This window comes from Meriones unguiculatus, chromosome 4 (genome assembly GCF_030254825.1).
Source record: "Meriones unguiculatus strain TT.TT164.6M chromosome 4, Bangor_MerUng_6.1, whole genome shotgun sequence".
Taxonomy (NCBI): Eukaryota; Metazoa; Chordata; class Mammalia; order Rodentia; family Muridae; genus Meriones; species Meriones unguiculatus.
The window spans coordinates 72359935-72383732 of NC_083352.1; the positions used below are offsets into that span (position 1 = coordinate 72359935).

At 42.7% G+C, this 23798-nt stretch overlaps 1 protein-coding gene across 29 annotated transcripts in view; it reads right to left on the bottom strand.

The window, feature by feature from the left end:
• Positions 1 to 23798, bottom strand: part of Kcnma1 (potassium calcium-activated channel subfamily M alpha 1) — a 695343-nt gene that overhangs the window by 267734 nt on the left and 403811 nt on the right. For all 29 annotated transcript variants that reach the window (XM_060382122.1, XM_060382121.1, XM_060382116.1 and 26 more), the window contains 2 exons: positions 19892 to 19985; positions 18981 to 19092 (listed from right to left, as the gene is read on the bottom strand). In XM_060382122.1, the coding sequence (XP_060238105.1) occupies positions 18981 to 19092; positions 19892 to 19985 (206 nt within the window). The remainder of the gene's footprint in view (positions 1 to 18980; positions 19093 to 19891; positions 19986 to 23798) is intronic.

Here is a 23798-nt window from a genome sequence, read left to right on the forward strand (position 1 = left end):
TTAACAATTGAAGAGATCCAAGCAGGAGACCCAATAACCCCTAATTTAGGACTGCATTCACTCTCACCAGGAAATACAGGCAGGGAGCTGACCCCCGGCTTGTGATTTATGAGCCTAGTTTTCAGCATTGTCCAGTCTCCACACGGTGCTTTCATTCACTGAATATGATCAGGTACTGCTCCTGCCAGAAACAGTACAGCTCTATCAACCCCCTCCCTACCCATACTCACAAATACACAAATATCTAGACAAAGCTACTCACTCCATCCTCTAGGTAGCCTAAGAACATTTTTCAACTGTCTAGCCCCTTATCTGGGCATGTCCTCCCTTGTACCTCTTTGAGGGAAACATTGTCTGCCTGCTCCATGACCCATACCTGCATGATGACCTTCAAGAGTCTGAGATAAGAAAACAAATAACAGCAATTTTACCATTTTATCTGTATTTTTTATTCAGAGCTTGGTGAGCAAGACAGGTAAGATTTTCTCATTTGGATTCTTATAGCTGGTTGGTTTAATATTGATTATCTCATTGTGTCAATCACTTTATGATCTGAGAAAGAGTCAAGCACATAGCTCCAACATCCAGTTACTATTCTACCAAGCTGGACACCATTGTGTGCGTGAATAGGTGACCAACATATGGCTGATATTCAAAGCAAACATATGTCTGCATTTAAATGCATTATCTTCTCCTGTGTGGTTTCGGTGCTACTACTGAACACTTCATCATTTCTCTGTTATATTTACTCACCAGATGTTACATTCCCATTGTAGACATGATAGTTTGATTTCTCATATCCATAACTAGATCAGCCTACTCCTGGCTGAACAGTGTCTTACATTTCACAGTGCACACAAACACAGAGCTGTGATCAATATTGATCTGTTGGATGAATCATTTATTAATCCCAAATTATATCGCTAAATCCTGTCCTTTTCTCCCTGACTTCTTTTCCAGCTCTCAAGAGACACAGGTTCTGCTTACATTGTTATTACTTTGCACTGTGATAAAGGCACCCAAAATTGGCACTCTAGGTGGCTCAGATCCAAGCATCCTTTTATGTAGAAAAAAACTGCAATCCAATGAGCAAGGAACTATAAAATTGATGCAGCTAAGGGAATTATTCCCCATACAGATAATGCTGTGGACCAAACTGTTCTAATAAGCAAATAAAATCTCTCAGACAATTAAGCTCCTGTTTAAGGCCATTTTGCCTTAGGATTCCCTAAAGGATTTGGGAGGATTGCAAAGTTGCTGGTGACAGAGGAAGAAATTGCTAGCTGGAGCTCATGCTGCATAGATTATTGAATTAAGGCAGGCCCAAAGCAGACAAGCAGGAAAAATGTGATGCAAAATTTTTCAAGGCTCCAATCTTACTTCTGCTTTATTTAATAATTTTCTAAGCTATTTTTATTTTCAGGAAATGAAATAGACAAGACCAAAAAACAAAAAACAAAAAAAAACAAAAAACAAAAAACAAACAAACAAACAAACAAACAAAAAACCCGAAAAACAACTTCACTGTTTTCTGGCTGAAATCCAGAGAGAGCATTTGTTTTCATCTCTGGTTTTGATCAAGGTAGAGAATGGGAAGAATAGGGTCAAATGAGGAGAGAGAGGATTTTTTCCCTAACTCTTCCTGATCTTTAAGGGGAGTTGTCTGAAAACACACCAGAACTCTCCAATGAGCAACAAATGTACTAGAACACGTGGCAAGCTGTTAGGCATCAAACCAAATTAGAGGGCACGAGGAAATCACCCCATGGCCACTTTGTTTCCAACCTGTAAATAAGGAATGGCTGAAAGACACTGATGGCACATGGAAGGCCTAAGTGTCCTCTTGTGCATTCACTGGGCAGACCTATGGGTTCTTGTTTACCACAACGTTGTGACTCCCTTCAGAGCCTGAACTGTCAAAGATAAGGACCTCTTCCACAAGTTGGTGACTAACCAGAAGTCTGTTGGTACATCCAGTGCCTAGGACAGAGTGTGGCGTACAACAAGTGCTCAATAAAACTTGAGTGGATGAATGAGTTTACTAAAGCTTCATAAAATCTCTGCCCTAACCCTGGAGCGCAGCCTTCCGCAGAAGAGCAGGTAAACTGTGTCATGCAAGCACACTGGGATCATCACCAGCTTTTGTACAGCACAAGAGCTAAGAACGTGTTTTTCATATTTTTAAGTAGTTAAAAAAATAATGTTTTATAAACCTTAGGATTATATAAATTTCCTATTTAAATGTCCATGAACAAGTTTTTTTTAATTGTCATTGTACATATTTATTGTATATGGTATACTTTCACATACGGACATTTTTATGTAATTATACACTTCCCATTGGCCATTCAGTCCATAGTGTATGAAGCTGATTCCAGGCCACCGTGAAAGGTTGAACAGTAGTAACGGTAACTGGATATTCCAGAAAGCAGAAGATATTCAGTACCTGGGAAGTCACAGACACTTTCGCTGACCTCTTTCCTGTGGAGCAGGAAGTAGGCAGCCTGACTATCTGGCCACTCCATTGTCCTTTCAATGCATCTCATTCAAAATCTCTCATGTGTCCCAGTACACCACCAGTTGGGAGACTAACACGGAGGTGCTTGATATGATGGAACCTGAGGCAGGAGCAGCAGATTACCTCACAAGCCCTCTGTGACTGCATCCGTGGTGACGCACTCTAGCGCTGCATAGAGGGCCACTCTCTGATACATGCCGAATTGTTAAAATCACCACAGAGACTAAACTGCAGAGTGCTGAGGCGGATTTCTTTGACCCAGCTCTCGTTTATGCCTCTGAGGACATTTTCATTCTGTTGGCTTTCTCTTTGGGATTAAGTTGTAACAAAACACTTTTAGATCCTCATCCTCTTTCTGATCAATAGCACCTAGAAAAAGGCTCTAAACACAGTAAGGGCACCACAGCTGAGTAAACCCAAGAATTGATTTCTACAAGAGAAATTCCTTAACACCCGAGGCCCTGGTGTTTTCGTGAATAAGAGAGGTTTACTGTTTCTAGGCCCATCCTATCCAGTGCTCTGTGACTCCTCATATCCCAAGAGCTGGCCCTCAGTTTGGCTTTCTGATTTGTCACCTCTGCAGACATAAGGCAGCCTCCCTCTGACTTGTCAGCCTGAGGGATCCTCTCCTAGGTAACACATGAACCCCGCCCAAGGCAAGGTAGCCCACACCAGTCCAGCCAACAATGAACAAAGAATAAACCTTGGGGGTTTAGGGAAGGTTGCTCAAGGTCTTTGGGATGAATGGTGGACAGGCTGAAGCCCGGAAGCAGGGAAATCAGATCCTACTGACTTCGGTGATCAGCCCGTCATAGGTAAGCATCAGAAGACTTCCACTTGTATCTCTGAGTTGTTATTTCAACAGGAATGGCTACTTCAAAACACATTCCCCACCCATGAACACCACCCTCTTCCTTTTTCTCCCATGTACATGTGACTGATTACTTTTGTAAAGATTCCAGAATATCAGGAGCCCCTAAGGCTGCTTTCAGTAATCCTTCATCACCCCTGTGTTCTGGAAAAACTGGCTTCTCTTTGCCATCCAGCCCTTAGAAAAGTGGTTTTGCTGATGTTTCCCTTGCTCTGGTATGTTCTGGGTCCTGCAGCCATCCCAACTGTGCTCCCAAGAACAACCACACCATGATGCCTGCCAGTCCTGGAATAAGGAAGCCAACTACTCTAGTATGTTTCCCTGGAAAACAAAACAAACATGAAGTTCCCATATAACAGCAAGGAATCTGGAAGATTCTACTTCTTCTTGGGTCATGGCTCTGACCCTCTGCCACAAAGTGAACACTTCTTTTTCCATCTTGAATGCATTCCTTTGTACCAGTCAGGGAGTCAAAGAAACCAATAGAAATGCAAGGTCAGGCACTGAGAGGGAGGAACAGTCAGTATGAGGAGATGGCTTAGCAGGGAAAGTACTCGCCTTGCAAGCAGGGAGGTCTGAGTTCAATCCCCAGAACAGTCTTTTAAAAAGCTGGGTGCTGGGGAGGAGTTGACAGGAGATGGATAGATACCTAACACATCCTTGCACACTGAGAGTTATTGGTCAGTAACAGACAATTACAAAAAAAAATAAAAATAAAAAGGCGAGCTTAAACCAAAGTACGTGTGTGTGTGTGTGTATGTGTGTGTATCTGTGTGTGTATGTGTTGTATTCGAGAGAGAAGGAGAGAGAATAAAACAGAAAAAGGTTTCTTCTATAAACAAGTTTATAGGAGCAATGACAACTCGGGGTAAGAATATTCAGAACTTTTTTTTTTTGCCTCTTGTATTATACAGCATCCGTTTGTTTACCATATAAGAAGTATCATTATCTTCCACAAAAGACACCTTTGGGACTGACCAAATGGTACTCAAAGGAATACCACACTAACACGCCTTCCAGCAAGAACGTCTGAAATAATAACACTTATGAAAATACAAATCCATCCTAGTACTGTAGTTATGGCTCATAAAAACTGTCCTACTCTACTGGGGTACAAACACTGTGACTAAACTCAGGGTTTTTATTGCTGTTTTTTAAAAGTTCCTATGTCTGCCTATTCTTTTGCATTTCAGTTTTTGTTTTTTTGGTTTGTTTGTTTGTTTGTTTGTTTTTTTGGTGCTGATAATTTGACATGTGAAAAGTAGTGACAGACGTGTTACTATTTCTTTCAAACTCAAAACCAGTTTTGTCAAAGGACAGAAGAAAGACTTAAACCTGAACAAACCTGGGCAAGAGCACTCTACTGTAGTAAAACCAAGTGTGAACTTTACGCAGGAATCAGGCTAGATTGCCCTTGCCCTGCCCTTTGTCAATTTAGACAAAGATGGGGGTGGGTCTGTGGGGCGCCAGTGTGTGTACAGCATGAGCATATAGGCCAACTTAAACTCACATTCTGTCTGTATTTCTTTTCTCTGGATTCTTCTTGTAGACTGGGGGGTCTTCTGCATTGACTTGTAAAATTTAAAAGTTAGGGGCCTAATTTCATCTGAGGTTTCAAGGAGACAGACTTCTGAGGATGCCATTCCCGTGTTCTGTCACTAGGTGGCAGAACGGCTTAACAGATGCAGTGGTGTGGAAAAATGCACTGCAGCTGAAGCGGGGGACCAGGAACAGCCTGGGCTGCAGGAAGAGGAGGCTCCCCTGGAGGTCTGGTCAGTGCGCAAGAGGACTAATGCCTCCCGTGTCTTCCATGAGACCTCCAGGAGTCTGCTGGAGCCAAGCTTTTTCTTACCGCCTACATGGGTACTGGTCCTTGTGAAAGGAGGACGGCAGTTGGATAAAATAAACAGAAACCTATTTTGTTAAGCCAGGAATAAGCAGTCTCAGACAATATGCCCTTAGCTTATAACACTTGAAAAAAAGATTTCTGACCCTGTTTCTAAAGTCAGTGGAAAGGCTCACTCATCCTACTAAGAATGCTTGTTGGTTTAATTATATGTAAGGTGATATAATGTGAGGTGGCTGACACTGCCAGCAGGTACCAGATTATAGGCTTGGTAGTAGATTCTGGGCAGCCAATATGGTAAGAAGGAAAACAAGCACTATCCAGAGGACACCAGGATGTCACATGTCTTGAGCAGATAAACAATGCTGCAGCCTACACCAATTCCCAAAGGTAAGTCCTGAGGACAGGAAAACTGACAAGGAGAAGAAAGAAAGGAGTAGGGTATGTGGGAACTGAGGAAATGGCTCAGGAGTTAAGAGCCATTGCTGTTCTTGCAGAGGACCAGAATTCAGTTCCCAATACCTACATCTTGCAGCTCATATGGCAAGTATCTTTAGCTCCCGGGCATCCAACATCCTCTTCTGTCCTCCACAGTCAACCTGCATGCATAAGCACTCTCTAACAAGCACACACACAACATGTACACAAGTGTGCGGTGCGCACACACAGCAGCCTTTAAAAGAAGTAAGGAAATGGAAAAGATTGATAGCTAATATACATTGAAAAAATGTCAGTATGGGAAAAGATCACTGAACAACCCTTTAAGAAATATTCCCCTATCCCCCAACATCCACTAGAGAGACTGGCTTCTTTAGATCATGACCCAAACCCTTGTTATCTCCCTTTCCCTATGACTACTTGGGTTTGTAGCTTGAGTTTACCAATTTCTCTCTCACAATAGGGAAATCATATTCACACCTTAAACTCAAGCCTAGTTAAGCAACCAATACATTATAACTATACCTTCTTTAAAGTCTGCTATCACCAGAATATGATGTCAATGTCATAGCTATGTAGAGTTTTAAAACCAGGGTTTACACTACCATTAATTAAGTGAAACACCCCCCAAAATGAGGCTTGAGCCCTTCCTGCTGGGGCCCCTTGCTGTCATCGTGTCTCAGCCTTTATTATGCTTGCTTGGTTTCCGTGTCTTATCTCACTGAAGTGGATTTTTCAAGATACCTGTTTCTCAACATTTATGGAGGCTAGGACTGATCAATGTATTTCAACTAATAATTCAAAATTTAGGCTATGAGATCACGAAGAGCTCAGTCCACATTTTTGCGGTGTCAATGTCTTAGCAAATAAGACAGCTACCTTCTCCAGGTTCTCCACTTACCTTTAGAGCTTGTAGGAGGAGCACTAAAGGAAACAGACAGATAAAGATCTTATTCTGATATCTACCATATAATACACAATAGTATAACAACAGCGGCCAAACAAGTTTTTTTTAACCACTATTACAGTTCCAGTGATCTCAGAGGAAAGTTCATGCTGCATTTATCAAAACTGATTTGTAGCTATTATGAGTAAAACTCTGTGCCAGCCATTTAGAGGAACACAAAAGAATACATAATGGATCTGTTCTCAATAGGCTTTTTGTAAAGAACAAGGCAGTAAATGGTAGTGACCCTAGTTCTCCATATTGCCAAAGACAATATGTAAATGAATGAGTGAGGCCGTGATTTAATAGAAAACCTATTTCCAAAAATAAACAATGAAGAGCTGGGAAGTTCGCTCAGTGCCTCACTGTGGATAGAGCAAGAGGACCTGAGTTCAATTCCCTGCACCCACATAAAAAATTCTGGGCACAGTGCCTCCTAACAGTGTGGAGACTGAGACACAGTAGTCTCTGGGAATTGCTAGCCAGACAACCTAGCCCAACTAGTGAGCCCAGGTCCTAGTGACTCTATAAACTAGGTGGATGGTTCTTGAATAATGAACCATCAACGAGAGGTTAACTCCACATTCATTCTCTCTCCTTCTCTCCTCCCACTACCCCCCAACACACACAGCAGGCCAGTTGTGGTCCAGGACATGCACACATCACTTGTAGAAATGCAGCCTCATCAGAGATGATTCACAATGAGTAAGGGTGAATGGCTGCCAAGATGGTGAAATGTGGAAGTCACAGGTATGAAGTATTTGGACAAGCAGAAGTATGTGGACAAGCAGCTTAGTGGCTGGTAACGCCTTACCAGCTAGCTAGAATCCAAAACAAGATCTATAAAAATGCAAATCATAAAGTTCAAGGGTGGACAGTGCAAGACAAAGGCTGGAATTTTGACAATAAGGGCTCAGTCAAGCCTGGTTATGGTCATGCTGCAATTGCAGCTACTCTAGGAACAGAAGCAGGAAGATCACAAGCTCAAAGACTGTCTGGGCTTAATGAGTTCACAGTCAGTCTGGACAACTTAGTAAATGCCTGTCTCAAAATCAGAAGTAAAAAGGGCAACTGTGGCTCTACCTCAATGGGGAAACAAGAGTGTGCAGTAACCGAGGTTCAGTGCCCAGTATTAAAGGAGAAGAGGAGGAGTGGTAGAGGGCAAGAAAGGGGAAAGGGAGAAGTAGGGAGAATGGGAAATAAGGGTTAAGGGGGAGAAAGGCAAAGAGAAGGAAGAATAATTGTTTTCTGCTGTACTTCCAATCTGGCCAGGAAATACTATTTTCTGTGTTCCAGGAAATAGCAAGTTAATTTTACCCTTTGTCAGACAAGCTGATACACTGTTATTTTACTTGAGAGAGAGACAGACAGACAGAGAGAGAGAGAGGCTGAACTCTGTGATTGTGTATATATAATCAGAGTCACTTATTTCTATATAATTCAGTTAATAAGAAATACATCTTAGGAAAAGGGAGATACTTATCATGCACCACGTAGCTCTATGCCCAGGCCTACACATCTCCAGGGAAAATGAACAGGAAAGAAGAAAGCTAGTTAAAATGAGTTATCCTAAGGGAAAGAAGGGATTGGGCCCTAGAAGAGCTCTTCCTTAGACTAGAAGCCTAAGGAGCTCTATCCTTGACAAAGGAGACATGTCAGATCCCAGAGAATGGAAGACACATGAGTCTGGACTCTCCCTCCTCAGTCTTCCCTCCATAATCTTCAAACATGCCATAAACTGGCCCTCACCCAATCTTAGGAGTTTGGGAGGAAGAACATCAACTAAACTTGCTCTGGAGATCACAGAAAGGAATATGAGCCAGGGATCCCCTCTCCCTGGAACCCTGGACTTGGAGGACCTTTAAAGGGAACTCCACAGAGGGGATCAAAAGACTTTCTAAAAGGGCTCCTCTGGTCAAATTGAAGTTGTAACGTGGGATATAATATGCTAGGCATATCTCAAGATGTGAATGCTTCTGCTTTAATCCCCAAAGCACTTGAAATAAGGGATTTCAGTAAAACCTGACATTTGGGGGCATAAAACAGCAATGTTGGAAGTATGAGAATTTTGATGCCTCTAGCATTGCGGGCACTGCTAAAAGTCAAGTTCAACTTCATGGTAAGATGGACCCACAGACCTTAAAGCACAGTTCCCAGACCATTAGCCCCGGAATCTAGTAGGAAATTCCTAGGCCTCCACCCTTACACACCACCTCCAAAGCACTGAATCCTAAACTCAAGATTGTAAACCCAAACCTGTGGTTGAACCAGATCTCTGGGCGGTTCTGATAGGCACTGAGGTTTGAGAAACAGTACTCTAGAATATTCATCTATGGTCATCCACGCTCTGTAGAAGTGCTCATTACTTGTCTCTAGAGAGCCTGACAGGAGATTTTAGAGGGGAATATTCTTTTTCTAAGGTTACATATATGTCTCTCACTTAAGAACCATCAAGTGAGGGATTTCTCAATGCCGGTTACATACTGGACTTCCTTAGGGAATTTGAAAACATTCTGGTGGCTTAAATCAGGATATACTCGGGCTGAGGTACCGTCTGGCCTCAGCAGAAGGAGGGCTCTGTGTTCTCTAGGACTCTCTAGAATTCTTCCAAGGTCCCTTGACCCTGCATAAGAAGCACCTAGACAGTTTGCAAAAGCATCCTTTCATTTCTCTCTTAGGAAGGCAGGTTTGAAGGTTTGGGTTGATAGTTTTCGTTTCTAAGTCTCCAGGTCTGCAGGCTCAGAGGTGGTACCTTCAATACTAATCCCCTAGGAGGAAACCAATCGCCTTTAGAGCCTTGTAACCCACTCTGCACTGGGATCATCAGCTCTCCTTCACATTCCTATACCATATCATTATGAGTACATTTGGATAAATCACTGGCATCTCACAAGGCAAGATGCACACTTCCATGGTGAGCTCATGTGTACCAGTTGAATAAGAGCAAGTATGCCTGTGAGCTCCTAAGCAGTATTCAGTTCTCAGTTCCTCAGTTCTTGATTCGTTTTCTAGGGCAAACCATCAGGCTTAGCTCTCAGAAAAGAATTGAGACCTTTATTATTGCTTTTTAAAAAAAGATACTGCAAAGGTAAATATGTCCAGTCTCAGAGATTTAGATTGCCTGAGGAGGTTGTTCAAATAACACCCCCAGTGAAGCAGAACCATCTGAAGAGATGCTGGAATCCGTGAAAACCTCCTACTGAATTCATTCCTTGAAGACATTCATTTTAGGAAGTTATTTTCAATTTGGCATATAACAACCATGCAAGTCAATGAGGATTTAGAATCCCCGCTCTCTATGGAGGGCATCTTATTTAAAGCACATCCCTGACAAAACAATATCAAGGGGGCACAACTGGAAATCTCTTTGAGAGGTGTAATTTCTCCAGAAGCAGATTTAGCAAGTACAGCAGCTACCAGAATGGCAATCAGACTTCTGAAATTCATCCAAACTTTCTCTGGCCTGTTTCACCGGGAACAGAGCTTAGCAGCAAGCTGGTTTATCTCACCACACTTCAGTGACTTCAGTCACACTTTGGTCTCCATGCTATTCCTAAGGTTCACGGAATTCCCTCTCTCTCAAAAAAAAAAAAAAAAATCAAACAAAGAGTATGTGTGTCTCCATGTCTTGGCCCCTTTAGGCATCTACCACAAAATACCTTTGGCTGGGGAACTTATAACAACATAGATGTATTTCCCACAATTCTGGAGGCTGAAGTTTCACCAGGTCAAGGTACCAACGCAAGCAGAACCTGGTAAAAGCTTGTCTTAAAGGAGAGATAATACCATTCTGGGTGCCTCATTTTCATGACCTAATCACCTTCTAGATTCCACTGCTAACACCGCTGGACCAGGGTTAGGCTTCCACACATGGATTTGGCAGCACCAATATTCGGAACACAATAGCACATGTCTCTAAATGACGCCCTTGCAAGTCAGGCTAGCAGCAACAGCATTAACTACTTTTTTATTAATTTGGGGATGAATTTAAAAGGAACCTTGCTTCTCCCTCTACAAGGCCAATGGTGAAGAGAAGAAACAGTAAAAAGCCAGCTTAGTCAAAGAAATAGAATTAGCTCAAATTAAAAACAAACAAAACAAACAACAAAAAACAAACAAACAAAACATTGAGTCACTTTCCAGCTCTTCTTCCTTACTTTTCCCTCTCAGCTGGGACCATGAGAGACACCGTGTCAGAAGGTCCCTCTGGTTTTGTTAGAGCACTGGAACAAGGGGAGGCTGCGTGTCATAGGCAGTTTGGTTGGATGGTACCCCCTTTGTGCGGAACTATAACAGATGGGGGTGTTTGAGGGGCAGCACGGTATCACGCTGAGGAACCTGGACTTTGGGGGTGTTGGCTTGACCACTTAACTTTGTGATTCTCAGCAAGCGACTTAACATTTACAAGTCTTGGTTTTCTCAAATGGACCTAAAATGACATGCATTTAAGACTTGTTTGGCAGAGTGCTTGAGCCAGTAATGCATATGCACAACTACAAATACACCCAGTTGTATTTTGTTTACAGAAGCACATTTTCTTTAGAGTTGTAAATTTCATCCTTTTTTCTCCTTCCTCCCTAAAGACAGGTACACATGATAGGAAGAAAGGAAGCCATACTCGTTCCTTTCCCCTATGTATTATCATTGCTAGTGCGTTGTTTTGCTTTTGTTTGTTTTGAGTTTTTTTTTCTTTGAGTTTGTTTCTTTTTTTTTTTTGAGACAGGGCCTGACTATGTAGCTCTGGCTGTCCGGGAACTCACTTTGTAGACCAAGCCAGCCTCAACATCACAGAGATCTACCTGCCTCTGTCTCCCAGGTGCTAGGATTAAAGCTGTGTACTACTACTCTAGGCCTCCTACCGTTGGGATGACAAATGTTGGTCCCTAGGACGCACCTATTTTATTTTTAAATAAAGCTACATGCTAAAGGGAGGGGGTTACTTGGAAAGTTTGGGCTGAGAAACTGAATTTAGTAAAGAAGGAAGTTGGGCCACATTGGTAGGTGGTGCAGGTGACCTTGGGGGCTCTGGAGACTGCCCTTCCAGAACTGGGAACTCTTGATGGAGGTAGAGGAGATGGCAGATCACAGTGGGAGTTTAAGATAAACCCGGTTCTCATGAACCAAAGCCCACTAGCCTACTATTAGCCTACTACTTACTGGCAATACAGAATTCCAGAGCCATCCTCTAGGGGGAACCAGAGACCTTTCCTTTGTTCTTCCCTGCATTTAAAGGGCCATTTTACAGCAGAGCAAGAAGCCTGAGAGGCTGAGGCTCAGAGTCAGGCCCAAGGCTTCTCATATATGCATACATACATGTATATATAAGTGTATGTATGTACATGTATATACATGTGTGTGTATATGTATACATATACATACATATATGATGCCAAAGTCTTAAATGTACTTGATTTAATTTGGGCATTGGAAGATGGTGGTTCCTTAACAATGATTTTTACCTAATGCTCTCTCAATCATCTATTCAAGAAAGTTTTGTTGTTATTGTTTTGGGTTTCTTTGGTGATGGTTTTCTTTTTCTTTATTTCTTCCTTTCCTTTCCTCTTTCCTTTCCCTTTCCTTTTCTTTCCTTTTTCTTCTTTCCTTTCTTTCTCTTTTTCTTTCTTTCCTTCATTTGAGACAGGGTTTCTCTGTGTAGCCCTGGTGTCCTGGAACTCACTCAAAGATCCACCTGCCTCTGCCTCCCATATCTTATTAAAGATACACCACCACCACCCAGCTAGGAAAGTGTTTTAGAAATTACCATTTTAAATTGCATGTGTGTCAGCCTGCATGTCTGTCTGTCTGTGCATGCACACTTACTCTTCCTCCCTGTGCAGAGACCAAAAGACAACTTGTGGAAATCGTTTCTCTCACCCCACCCATGAGTGTCAGGGTACCTGCTTACCCTTCATTGGTCCCAGAACAACTGTCTAATTCTTTTAAAAATAAACTGCAACCAGGGGTTACTGTTAAGTTTCAAACCTGTGGAAAATGGCTGAGATGCTTATTAAAATATCAAAGCAGTCTCTGGCCTCCAGGTTTTCCCAGCATAAGCCCCTCCCATTCCTACATCGCAGGGTATGGATGGCAAAACCTCACCCCCGCACCCTGAACTGCATCTCTTCCCCCAGAGGCTCTTTCCTATATAACCCACCTGTCCCTCCCCTGCTTTTGGCCTCCTGGCTGCTGTGCCTGGTTCCTTCCTCTCCCCTCTCTCCCTACCCCTCTCCCACTCTCCCAACATGGCTCAGGGGTGTGATCACTCTGGACTCTTCCAGATGTGTCTACTTCTGACTATACTCTCATAAATACCTGCAATAATAATTTTCTCCTCCACCATACCTAGGAGCAGTCATGTCCTTTCTTTCCTTTTTATTTCCATTTTTGTTCAATTCCCTAAAAATCAATTCAAACTTTTGTTGAATTCCTTTGTATGTAAAAATTTCCTGCATATACAAAAGTGAAAAATCATGGTACTTCCCCATCATGGACCCATATTCTAGCATCTTGAGTCAACAGAACTTTCTAGAATGATGAAACACTTTATATGTACAATTTAAAGTATTATAATCACTAGTGAGAGGGAATATTGAAATGTTAGTAACATTGTTGAAGAACCGTATTTTGTTGTTGTTGTTGTTGTTGTTGTTGTTTGTTTTGTTTTTTCGAGACAGGGCTTCTTCATGTAGCCTTGGCCATCCAAGAACTCACTCTGTAGACCAGGCTGGCCTGGAACTCACAGAGATCTACCTCCCTCCACCTCTGCCTTCCTAGTGTTGGAATTAAAGGCATGCAACACCCTCTCCTGGTGAAGAACTGAGTTTTAATTTTATCTAGTTAAAATCTACAATGACACTTGTCTTGGTTGGAATTTTTTATTATTTTTATTTTTGTCAACTTGACAAAAGCTAGAGAGTCATTTGAGAAGTGAAACTCTCAGTTGAGAAAAACAATGCCTCCATAACATTGCCCTATAGGTAAGCCTGTTAGCCTTTCTTTTGCTTTTTTATGATTGATGTGGAAGGGCCCATTCTGCCACCCTTGAGCTGTATAAGAAAGCAGACTGAACAAGCAAGGAGGAATAAGCCAGTACGTAGCACTCCTCCATGCATGGCCTCTGCTTTAGTTCCAGACTCAACCTCACTGAATCTGGTAGGGGAAAGAGCTATGAGCCAAGGACTAGGAGAGCTGTAGAAAAAAGAAAACCATGGTTTTTTCCCTGGAGTTCTATAGAGCCTTGAGAAAGAAGCCAGACACTGAAGACATGTATGTGTCTATATGTGTGAGTGTGTGTGTGTATGTGTGTGTTTGTGTGTGTATGTGCATGCCTGCATGTGTGTCTATATGTAAGGGGTACACATATAGAGTGTTTGTGCATGTGTATACATCGATGTGTATACATGAATGGAGGCAGAGGACAACCTCCATATCATTCTTCAGCTGTCATCACCTTAAAACAAAACAAAAACAACAAACTAGGGTCTTTCACTGTTTTAGGCTGGGCTGGTTGCCTTCTGCTTGGCCAGGGCTCCACCTGTCTCTGTTCCCCCAGTGCTGGGATTACAAGCATACACCACCATGCCCAGCCTTATAAATGGGTGCTAGGGAATGAACTCAAGTCCCCATGCTCATGGGGAAAGCATTGTTTACTAATGGAGCCATCTTCCCAGCCCTTAAAGATACCCTTGCCTTACCCTAGCCAGACCCAAGTTGGACTTCCAGGTTGAAGAACAATGACATAAGGCACAGAGGTTGTCCTGAGGCACACCATTGTGATGATGGGTCTCTATGGCAGCAGTAAAGAGCTGCAGCCATCCCCCTGGGGAGGAGAGGCTGATCTGGCCCAAAAGAGAGACAGATCAATGATACTATCTTCCATGAGCACATGCTGCTCTCTCCCCTCAGTGGCTTCACTTCCTCTTCCCTGCCCACCTCTGCCCTGCACTTCCTGCCTCAGCTGAGACCCAGAGTTCCACTGAGTCCTCTGCATACCAGAGACACACATGAACACAGTAGCATGCAAACAAGCATGTGCACACACGCACATATACAGACACACTCAGATGCTCACGTACACACATGCTCATGTGCGCACGGTGCAGCTCTTACTCCTCTGAACTCCCACAGGCTTTCTGCTGTACCTGGCAATTCTGGACTTAATTACACAGTAGCTAATGTTACCTACTGTCATTTCATGTCTGTTTATCTTGTTTCCAAAATAAGATTGAACCTCAGTCTCCAAACAGGAACTATGTTTCATCCTATCTTGTTTTCAAGGACTTATATGCGTGCTTGCGCACACACACACACACACACACACACACACACACACACACACTGTTTTTAATCACCTTGTCACAAAAAAGAACACTTAAGCCTATATTTCTATGTAAATATCTTCAGTTTTTTTAATCCTGTGACGAACTCATTTTTCTTTTTTGTACTAGAGTGCTCTGTTTTCTGACGGATTTTGTTGAAGGTGTTAAGGTCTACGGTTGGACCCTGTGTGGATATGACAGGGTTATAATTTTGCACTCACAGTTCCAGTCAATATGGCCCCAACCATGTCCCCCATTCTGTCGGTCTGAGGACAGGGGTAAAATCTGTTTGAAATCACAGTGCAACTAACAAAGTGGGAGGCTGTGTCTGTGACACTCATAACCCGGTGCTAAGCACATAACTGATGCTCAATAAAATGAGTTAGGCAGGGCTGCAACTGTGACTCAGTGGGAAAGCACTTGTGTAGCAGAGCTGAAGCTCAGGGTTTCACCTCCAGCACTAAAATAATAAAAGGCACATCAGACAACTGGCCAGTGAGTAAGCGTCTCCTAGTCCGTTTCTCTAACCACAGGAGCCAACCATCCACACAAACATCTCTGCTCACAAAGGAGGCACAGCTGACATCTTCTGCGGGTAGAGTTCCTAAAAGAACTGGCGGCTGAGTTGTCTCCAGAACATGTTGTCCATGTCTCAAAATAAGATCCACCTCTCATTTCGGGGTGCATTAATTTTAGTGGTCAGGGCAAGGATTTCATAAAGGAAACAATGAATGAGCCCAAATATGGGAACAGGAATTAAAATTAGCAGTGCCTTGCCATCTGCAGATGACACAGATGCCTCCCCGTCCTGCTGCCTTTTGTGGGGTTCCACTCTGCTCTGTCTGCTCCTTTGGTGCTTTAAAATGTGGAGGGCAGGTTAGTGAGTGAGGCTGGGATAGCTACTGGCCTGCTAGCAAAGTTTGCACTATGCTCATACTGTGTAACTACCATGAAAACCCTGTTGTAACCCTATGAGGGGGCTGCCATTTTACAACCTTTTACAGGGAATAACACTGAGAAAGCAGGAGTGGGAATAGGTGAGGTGATCTTGCACAAAGGGACCCAATGGCTGAGGAGAAGCCAATTGAGCTGGGACAAAACAGAGAGCTGGGTTCTGATCTATTTCTCTCTGCTGACTGAGTTCACACGGAAGCCCTTGGTCCTCTGCAAGATCCACAAGCTGCTATAGCCATAGAACTTGGCACGTACCCTGCCAGCTCTGAGTACTTCTCTGGTCCTTGTGACATTTCTAGAAACTGGAGGTGGAAAAGGAGGAGTGTGAAAGAAGCGATATGGGGATGCGTACTCTTAAATAAGATCTCGCCCTGTCCTCCCTTCCTGCCTCGCAGGATGAGTAAGTAGAGATGGAGGGATGCCAACAACAAGCAGGAGTAGGCACAGCCTTTCCCAACTTGGTCCTCAAAACTCCCAGTCTTTCAAGGTTAAGGACAGGAGCCCAATACCAGAAAAAGAGTGTAGGCATCATGTCCGACTCGGGTAAATTGACCATTCAGGCTGTGTGAACTCAGGAGAGACAACGAGCTTCAGATGTCTGACCTGTAACATCGAGTGATTAACAATTGCTACTTTATAGGTCCCATCTGAAGATGGAGCTGAGAGGCTTGGCAGTGGGTCCCACACCGAAGCATTTGAATGCCCACCATCGATGTGTTGACATGGTACTGTTGAGCGTCTTAGGCCAGTATATGCAAATGACATATACACATTCCTGTACTGACATTTAGAACGGCAACATGGTATGGGTTGTGAACTGGAAAAAGACAGAGGCCAGGCCACTGGCATTCACTCTTGTTTTTATCACCATGGTTCCAGCAATACCATCTGTCTCCACCCTCAAAAGTTTGTATAGCATTGGTGCAGGCTTATTTGTAGTATCTTATCCCAAATCCCAGACAGTGAAGGCAGTGTTCCTCCACTTTCACACCTAATGGTCCTTTTCCTTCTTTGTAGAACTGTTTCCTGAGAATGTTCATTTGTTTCTATGGTGGCTCATCAGTTCAATGGTTGTTTCCCAGGGTAGTAACATACATATTAAATCAGATAGAGGAACTTTCTGGTTTAGGCTGAAGGACTCCTACATAATAGGCAGGAAGGTTTGGGATCTCACTCAAGGGCAAGAGTGGACAGGTTCTTTTCATTGTTGTGGTTGTTGCTATTATTATTAATCTCATAGTCCAACATGCTATTGTTCTGCTTTCAGTTTCAGCATTGATGTCTCCCATCAGACTGCATCATTTACTGATTTCTTAGGTCCACAGTTTCCTACCCCTCTCAGAAATATAAGGCAGGGCTCTCTATGTACTTCACAGGCTGAGTGACAAAACGAGAGACTCAGGTCACAAAACCAGTCAGCAGCTCAGCCGAGAAGGTAGAAGTCACAGTTCATGGACACACTCAGGACATATCTGCATGTGGCTCTGATGATCTGGACACACTAACCAGACACCATTTTCAGCAAGCACATCTCAGAGCTGAGAAGAAGACTTTTCCACTCAGCAGTAAGTGGTTATAATTAAAATGAGAACCCGGGGTGAGGGTAGGGGTGGGAGGAGTGGGATCTAACAAAGGACATGCACACACAGACATGTGCACTTACACACATACATAGAGTGTGTAGGTGATCACTCTATGTTATATATTAGAGACGCTTATGTTCTAAAAATATGACAGTTGTTTTCAAACCCAGGGCTTTGCACGATCCAAGTACATCTTCACACAACATTTTTAGAACATTACCTAACAATGTCTACAAAATAAATTATTCATGCTCTTTTACTCGGCAGTTCCTCTTCTGGTAATATGGAAATATCTATAGAAATGGAATTTCACAAAAACACGGATAACGGTGTTTATGAAAATATTGTTCATGGTAGCAAGGAAAGCATCTAGGTATTCCATTAGCTCCTATGGCTGGGTCCACTATAAAACAAGCAGATAAGGGAATCTTTCTGAAATGGCTAGCTGAAGGGATGGCCACTATAAGAGCTAAATTGCAGTGAACTGTAGTCATTTAAAACAATTTCTTATAGGAACATCACCACTCCTCTCATGTGTGGCTGTAAGTGCACGTCAGTTTACTTGTGTGTCATGGATGAGTTTGCAGATGTGTTATGTAGCTTGTTAACACTTGGCATCTAGGGTTGGGGGTGGAGACCCATGGACAAAAGGAGAGGTGCCTCCTTCTTTCTTTGTTGGTATTTGAAAGTTTTCAGTGGTTATAGTAAGCATATGTAATTTTATGAAAAATATGAAGTTATCCCTCGTGACCGTCAAACAATAACCAAAACAGAAAACCTGAAAGGATAGTATTTATTGGAGTACTCAATAAGTACTCCAAACTCTATTTCAGCCTGTTCTTCAGTCAACATGATGGAGGTGGAATTCTTTTTATGTTGATTAATATGTCGACACTGCCTCAAAGGAGGAACTTGGGCTTGTCAATAAAATGTTCTCTGAGCTCGTTAGTTTCTGTGACTAGTCTTGATCTGGGAAGTGTCCTGCTGAGCCTAGTACCAAGGAACGTTCTCCCCTACATAAAGAGGGAGTTAAGTAGCCTGTGATGCCAGAGTGACTTGAGATATTTCATCTGGTCCTGCCTCATCCCAAAAATTTAACTATAAATAGATCCCCACCAGGAGACAGAACCTAACTGTGGCAGGTAGGTCTTCTGGAGCACCAGAGCCTGTCACTCTGAAGGTTGGCCTCATTCCGATGGGCTTCTTTAACCAGTCCTGACTTTCAACTCCTGAATGACAAGTGACAGATCCATGAACTGCAGAAGTCCTAGCTGTGACAGTGATGACTGTGGGACTTCAACAATGATAAAACTGTATTGTCTAAAGCACCAACTCAGCAGATCTTTCTGGGCTGTCACCATCCATTTCTGAAACTCCACTGTCCACGGCCACACATGAAACTTTCCTTGTATAGCAACATCCCAGCACAAGGGCCCTTCCTAGACCCTATGTTCTTAATCCATCCTGCCTTAAGAGCCAGTGAAAATGCAAAGGAGACTGACTTACCAAGCCAACTTCTGTTTAAGTACACAGACACAAACACTGGAGGGACTGTGAAGAAATCTACTACAGAATTCACTTCCAGCCAGAACCACAGCTTATCATTGGCTGCAATAAACTGGGGGAAAAGAAAAATAAGACAGAGAAACAAAATGAGAAGCACGATGTCAGAATTTAATGTATGTCCTTTTGTCAAAGGATAAATGTTGGGTTTCTTGGGGGTCTAGAGGGTGACACTCTGCTCTTCTCATATTATTCTGAACATCAATCACTAGCTTGCTTTGGAAAATCCATAGCCTTTTATAGGAAGTGACAACATGCCACATTAGCGTTAGAAAATGATCAGGCAATATAATTTTCTATGGTTTCCAACAACCTCACTGAGAAGGTTTGAATAATCACACCTTCCTTGTCCTTTCTGATGTAAATATAACTTGAAGAAAGCACATATATATGCATTCACACTTAGATGCACAATTCAAATTTGATAGCAAGCTCTCCATAACCACAATCAAGTATAGATTCCTAAATCCCACCAACCTTCACTCCTGGTTGACCCTGATAACTGTAATCTCAACACTGTTAAATATAAATTTGTGAGCTTGAGAATTTTTTCAGTTTACTTTGTAAAAACACATTCATGTTTGAATAGAGAGCTGAGAAATACTGGATCAGTGAAGGTATCATTGTTTCAAACCCCTTCCTTGAACCCAAATGAATACATTATACAGAAAATTCTCAGCTATGCAAAGAGCTTTCCCACAGACCCAAAACTAGAATGCAGGCATCCACCTGCATGTTCATCTACATGTCCACCAAGGAGACCCTGACAGACCTTGTCTGGGGGAGCAGTTATCCTTGAGTTTCCAATGCTCATGCCCCACTGTGGTAGCACTGGGAGATGCTGCCAAACTTACCCGCAAGCCAAAGTAGAGAAGGAAGAACACGTTGAAAGCCATGTCGATCTGTAATGTGAAATCTTTGTAGAAATTCTGGCAGGATTCTATTGGGCTATTAGACAGGAAGAAGAAAAAGCAATAGGTAAATAAAAGACAAAGGAATCTTATCACAGCTTTCCACAATGCTGAGAAACAGTGTGTGGGGTAGAGGACAAAATGAATGTTGGCTGAATAAGACATTTGGTCTTTCTACCCCCTGTGACCATCAAGCAAGCATTGCCAACGGGCTTTCCATTCAACCATTCAGTGTTTTGTTCCTTGATTTGCTTGGGGTGGTGGTGGTAATTTTATATATTGCTTTTTTTTTGTAATCATCATTCAAGAGTTGATCTAAGATTCTAAAGAGGATCATGCAGACACCTTGGAGGAAGGACAAGCAGGAAAGGCTTCCAAATTCCTTGATCTCATATTAACCCTTAAAGAACTGATTTCATCAATTCAAAGGACTCATAATAAGGCTAAAACAGCAGGTCCTATATCCTCCAGCCCATTAGGAGTGGAGCCCATTTTCCAGCAGCCACATCTGGATCTTATAAAAGACATTAGTAGACTGATAAAGGACCCGGGAGGAGCATCTCAAGAAAGCCTTGGAGGAGAGGATCCTTGTTACTGTTCTGGCTAGACTAAGCATGGACTTCCTGTGTGGTACTCTGCAGTGGGGAAGGGAACAATGTTCAACAATAAAAATTCAAGGCCATAAATTAATGTATGGGAGCAGTACTCTAAGGGTTAATTTTATTTGTTGTTGGAGTTGGCATGCAGGTTAATGGGCTTCGTGTATGTGCCAAGCAGCCAATGCGCACCCCCAGCACACTCTACTTTGTCCAAGAGTTGGCAGTTCCAAAGAGTACTACTATACAAACTGGTTCATGGCTTCCATGAGACTTCCCACAGCAAACTGATTGGAGAATCAGTATGTGGACAGTCCCAAAGTTTGGGCCAGGTGGAAAGCAGCAAAGCCTTACAGACATCTCAAAACTACAAAAGAAATTCCAGTATATTGCTGTCTGTAAGCAAAGGGAAGCACCCAGGCCAGGAATAGAAAGACAGTGAGGTGAGGAAAAGGAAGAGAGTATGGAAAGAACCCCAAATCCTTCTTTAGATGGGAAGCAACATGGACCTCTCCTCCCAGGAGAAAGGGAGCTGGAGAGGTGCAGCAGGAAAGGTTGCTGAGCAGCGATGCCACCATAGACATCATTGCATAAGATACCAGTTAGTATAGTTGTACTTCAACAAGGGTAATGCTTGGCTGTTCAACAGGCAAGAATCAGTGCAGCCCAGGAATGCAGGGCCCACTCTGAGGCACGATAGGTCAGTCTATGGGAACCTTCAGTCACGTGACATGCACTGGCTTTCTCCATTCTTCATTGGGATTACAAATCAAACATGCCCTTGTCATGTCCCAAAGCACCAATATGTGTTAACCCTACACACACACAGGAAGAATAACCTATTCTTGCATTTACAAAGTAAGGAAACTGAAGAAAAGCAATAGAACATAGTTCTTTTACAAAGGAAATGACAACTGCCGAGTTCTCACTAAGGTGGGGAAGTGAGAGGAGAGACAGAATGGAATCTGGTTAGTTTAGTGCTGAAAGGAGGCAGGAACTAAAGCTTACAAAAAACAGTCTACCCTTGTTCATTGCTTGTTCCCCACCCCCTACACACACAGAAGCATGCACTTAAGTGAAAACTAGGGCTTGCAGTTAACAAGGGACAGGTCTACAATTCTTAAGCTATGGTGTAGTATAAGAAATAGCAAGAGAACAGTACATTCCTAAGATACACATGAAGGTTGACAGGGTAAGATCTCTTGCAGATCCCAAGGACCTGAGTGGACAGTATGCTTCTCTGTGCTAAGGGAGCCACTGGCAATATACACTACTGAAAATTAAGTGGTGTGTGCGTGTGTGTGTGTGTGTGTGTGTGTGTGTGTGTGTGTAAGAGAACAATTGAGTGAGTCTGTGAGAGATTTGTAGATAAGCATTGCATTCATGTGCTCAACTGTGCTATCAGAAACTTGGTTTCTACATTAAACATATATATTTCCTATTTTGTTGTGTACACTGTCAAGAGAACCAAAGGAAAGCCTTGGGTCCAACTCTATGAAGGAAAAACCAAAACTACTTGACTAAGTCCAAGCAATAACTTTAATATTGCCTTTCCAATAACACTTGATAGAGACATTGGCAGCATTTGAGGGATCTCATGAGTTCTATGAGCCCTATTAATTTTATGAGTTTGTGGGTTCATTTGGGAGTTTCCTTGGGAGATTTTTCTGGACTGTGGTAGAGAGATGGCAGTTTGGTGTCACTGAGGTTATATTTTTGTTCAACATAAGTAGGATTAGATATTCGAAAAAAGTGTAAGCAATCAAGCTATTTTTCTCCATTGTTCCTTGATTTCCTGGTCATGTCCTTATGAAAAGGACTATTGTCCAGTGTTTAGGCACACAACAATGAAAGGACTTTAATCCACAGGATGGCATGTTGAAAACCATGTTTTCAAACCTGAGCACCACACCCCCATTTACAGAAGATAGTACAGAAAACAGACAATGACCTTGTCATTGGTTATTTAAAAGTTTAGAACTGATTTCATCATTACCATTCACCTCCTCACCATCTACTGAGTTCTGCATTTTGAGCTAAAACAATAAAACAGAAGTTGTGCTGCTGTTTTGAATGGCTGTTCCTCTGGCTAAGGTATGATATAACAGGAACACACCCTGAGGACAAGGTTGGAATGAGGGGCAAGAGATGGGAAATTCTTACAGGAAAACTGAACTGAGCCTCAAAATGCAGGTGGAATCAAAGCATTTCCAGGATATATTTTATGACCCCTTTAGCAACTTCTTCCTGCCACAAGAGTATCAGGAACAACACCCTGCGTGGTTTTTAAAGTGCCAACAGATTTATCAGGATCCCTTCTGAGATAAATCCTCTGAGCGCCTATAGTTCATGCTTTCACACAATCAGAGACCACAGAGTGGAGGTACCAAAGGCCCATTATTTTGCTCCCTAAATGGAAACAGTCCATGCATTTCATTGATCTTTCAAAAAAGAAAAGCCATAACTCAACAACCAAAAGGTTGGCCCATCAGTATTTGTTTATCTCCCCAAGAGACTTTCTCTTAGTGATTAATACTCATTGCAGGAGGAAACTGAAACGGAAGCGTCTCTTCTGTCTCATATAAAGCATCAGAGTTTCCTTGTCTACATCCGCAGATGGCAGCAGGGAAACAGTTCTTCTATTTAAAACTACAAAAGAAAGTGACTCTGAGTCACATTCTTAAATTTAGATTGCCATTCTGATGAGGCATGCCCACATCAGAATAGGCTTTAGGTGAACACACGATGCCAGTTGGGGGAGGGATTAAGAAAAGAGTCCAGTTCTAACTCTGGTAGAAGCAATCTGGCCAACCCTAACTCATTCCTGGTTGACAGGTCACTAGGTAAGAAAGAGGATGTAATACTTGGAAGATGGTGGACTTCTCACTCCTTAGTTCCCACAGTCTATACAGATCGGGGGTGATACTGAAGCCTTGGGAACATTTGGTGTGTTAACCAATAGTCAAAGATTGAGGACCTTTGCAAGGAGTCCCCACAAAAAGGTTCTTTCTGATAGGACATGCGCAATATAGGAGGACACTGACTGAAATATGAACTTTTTAAAATAATTTTTAATTTTTATTTGTGTGTGCATTGGTGTTTTGCCTATGTGTATATCTGTGTGAGGGTGTCAGATCTTGGAGTTACAGACAGTTGTAAACTGCCATGTGGGAACTGAACCTGGGCCCTCTGGAAGAGCAGTCAGTGCTCTAAATTGCTGAGCCATCCCTCTAGCCCCCAAATACGAACTCCTT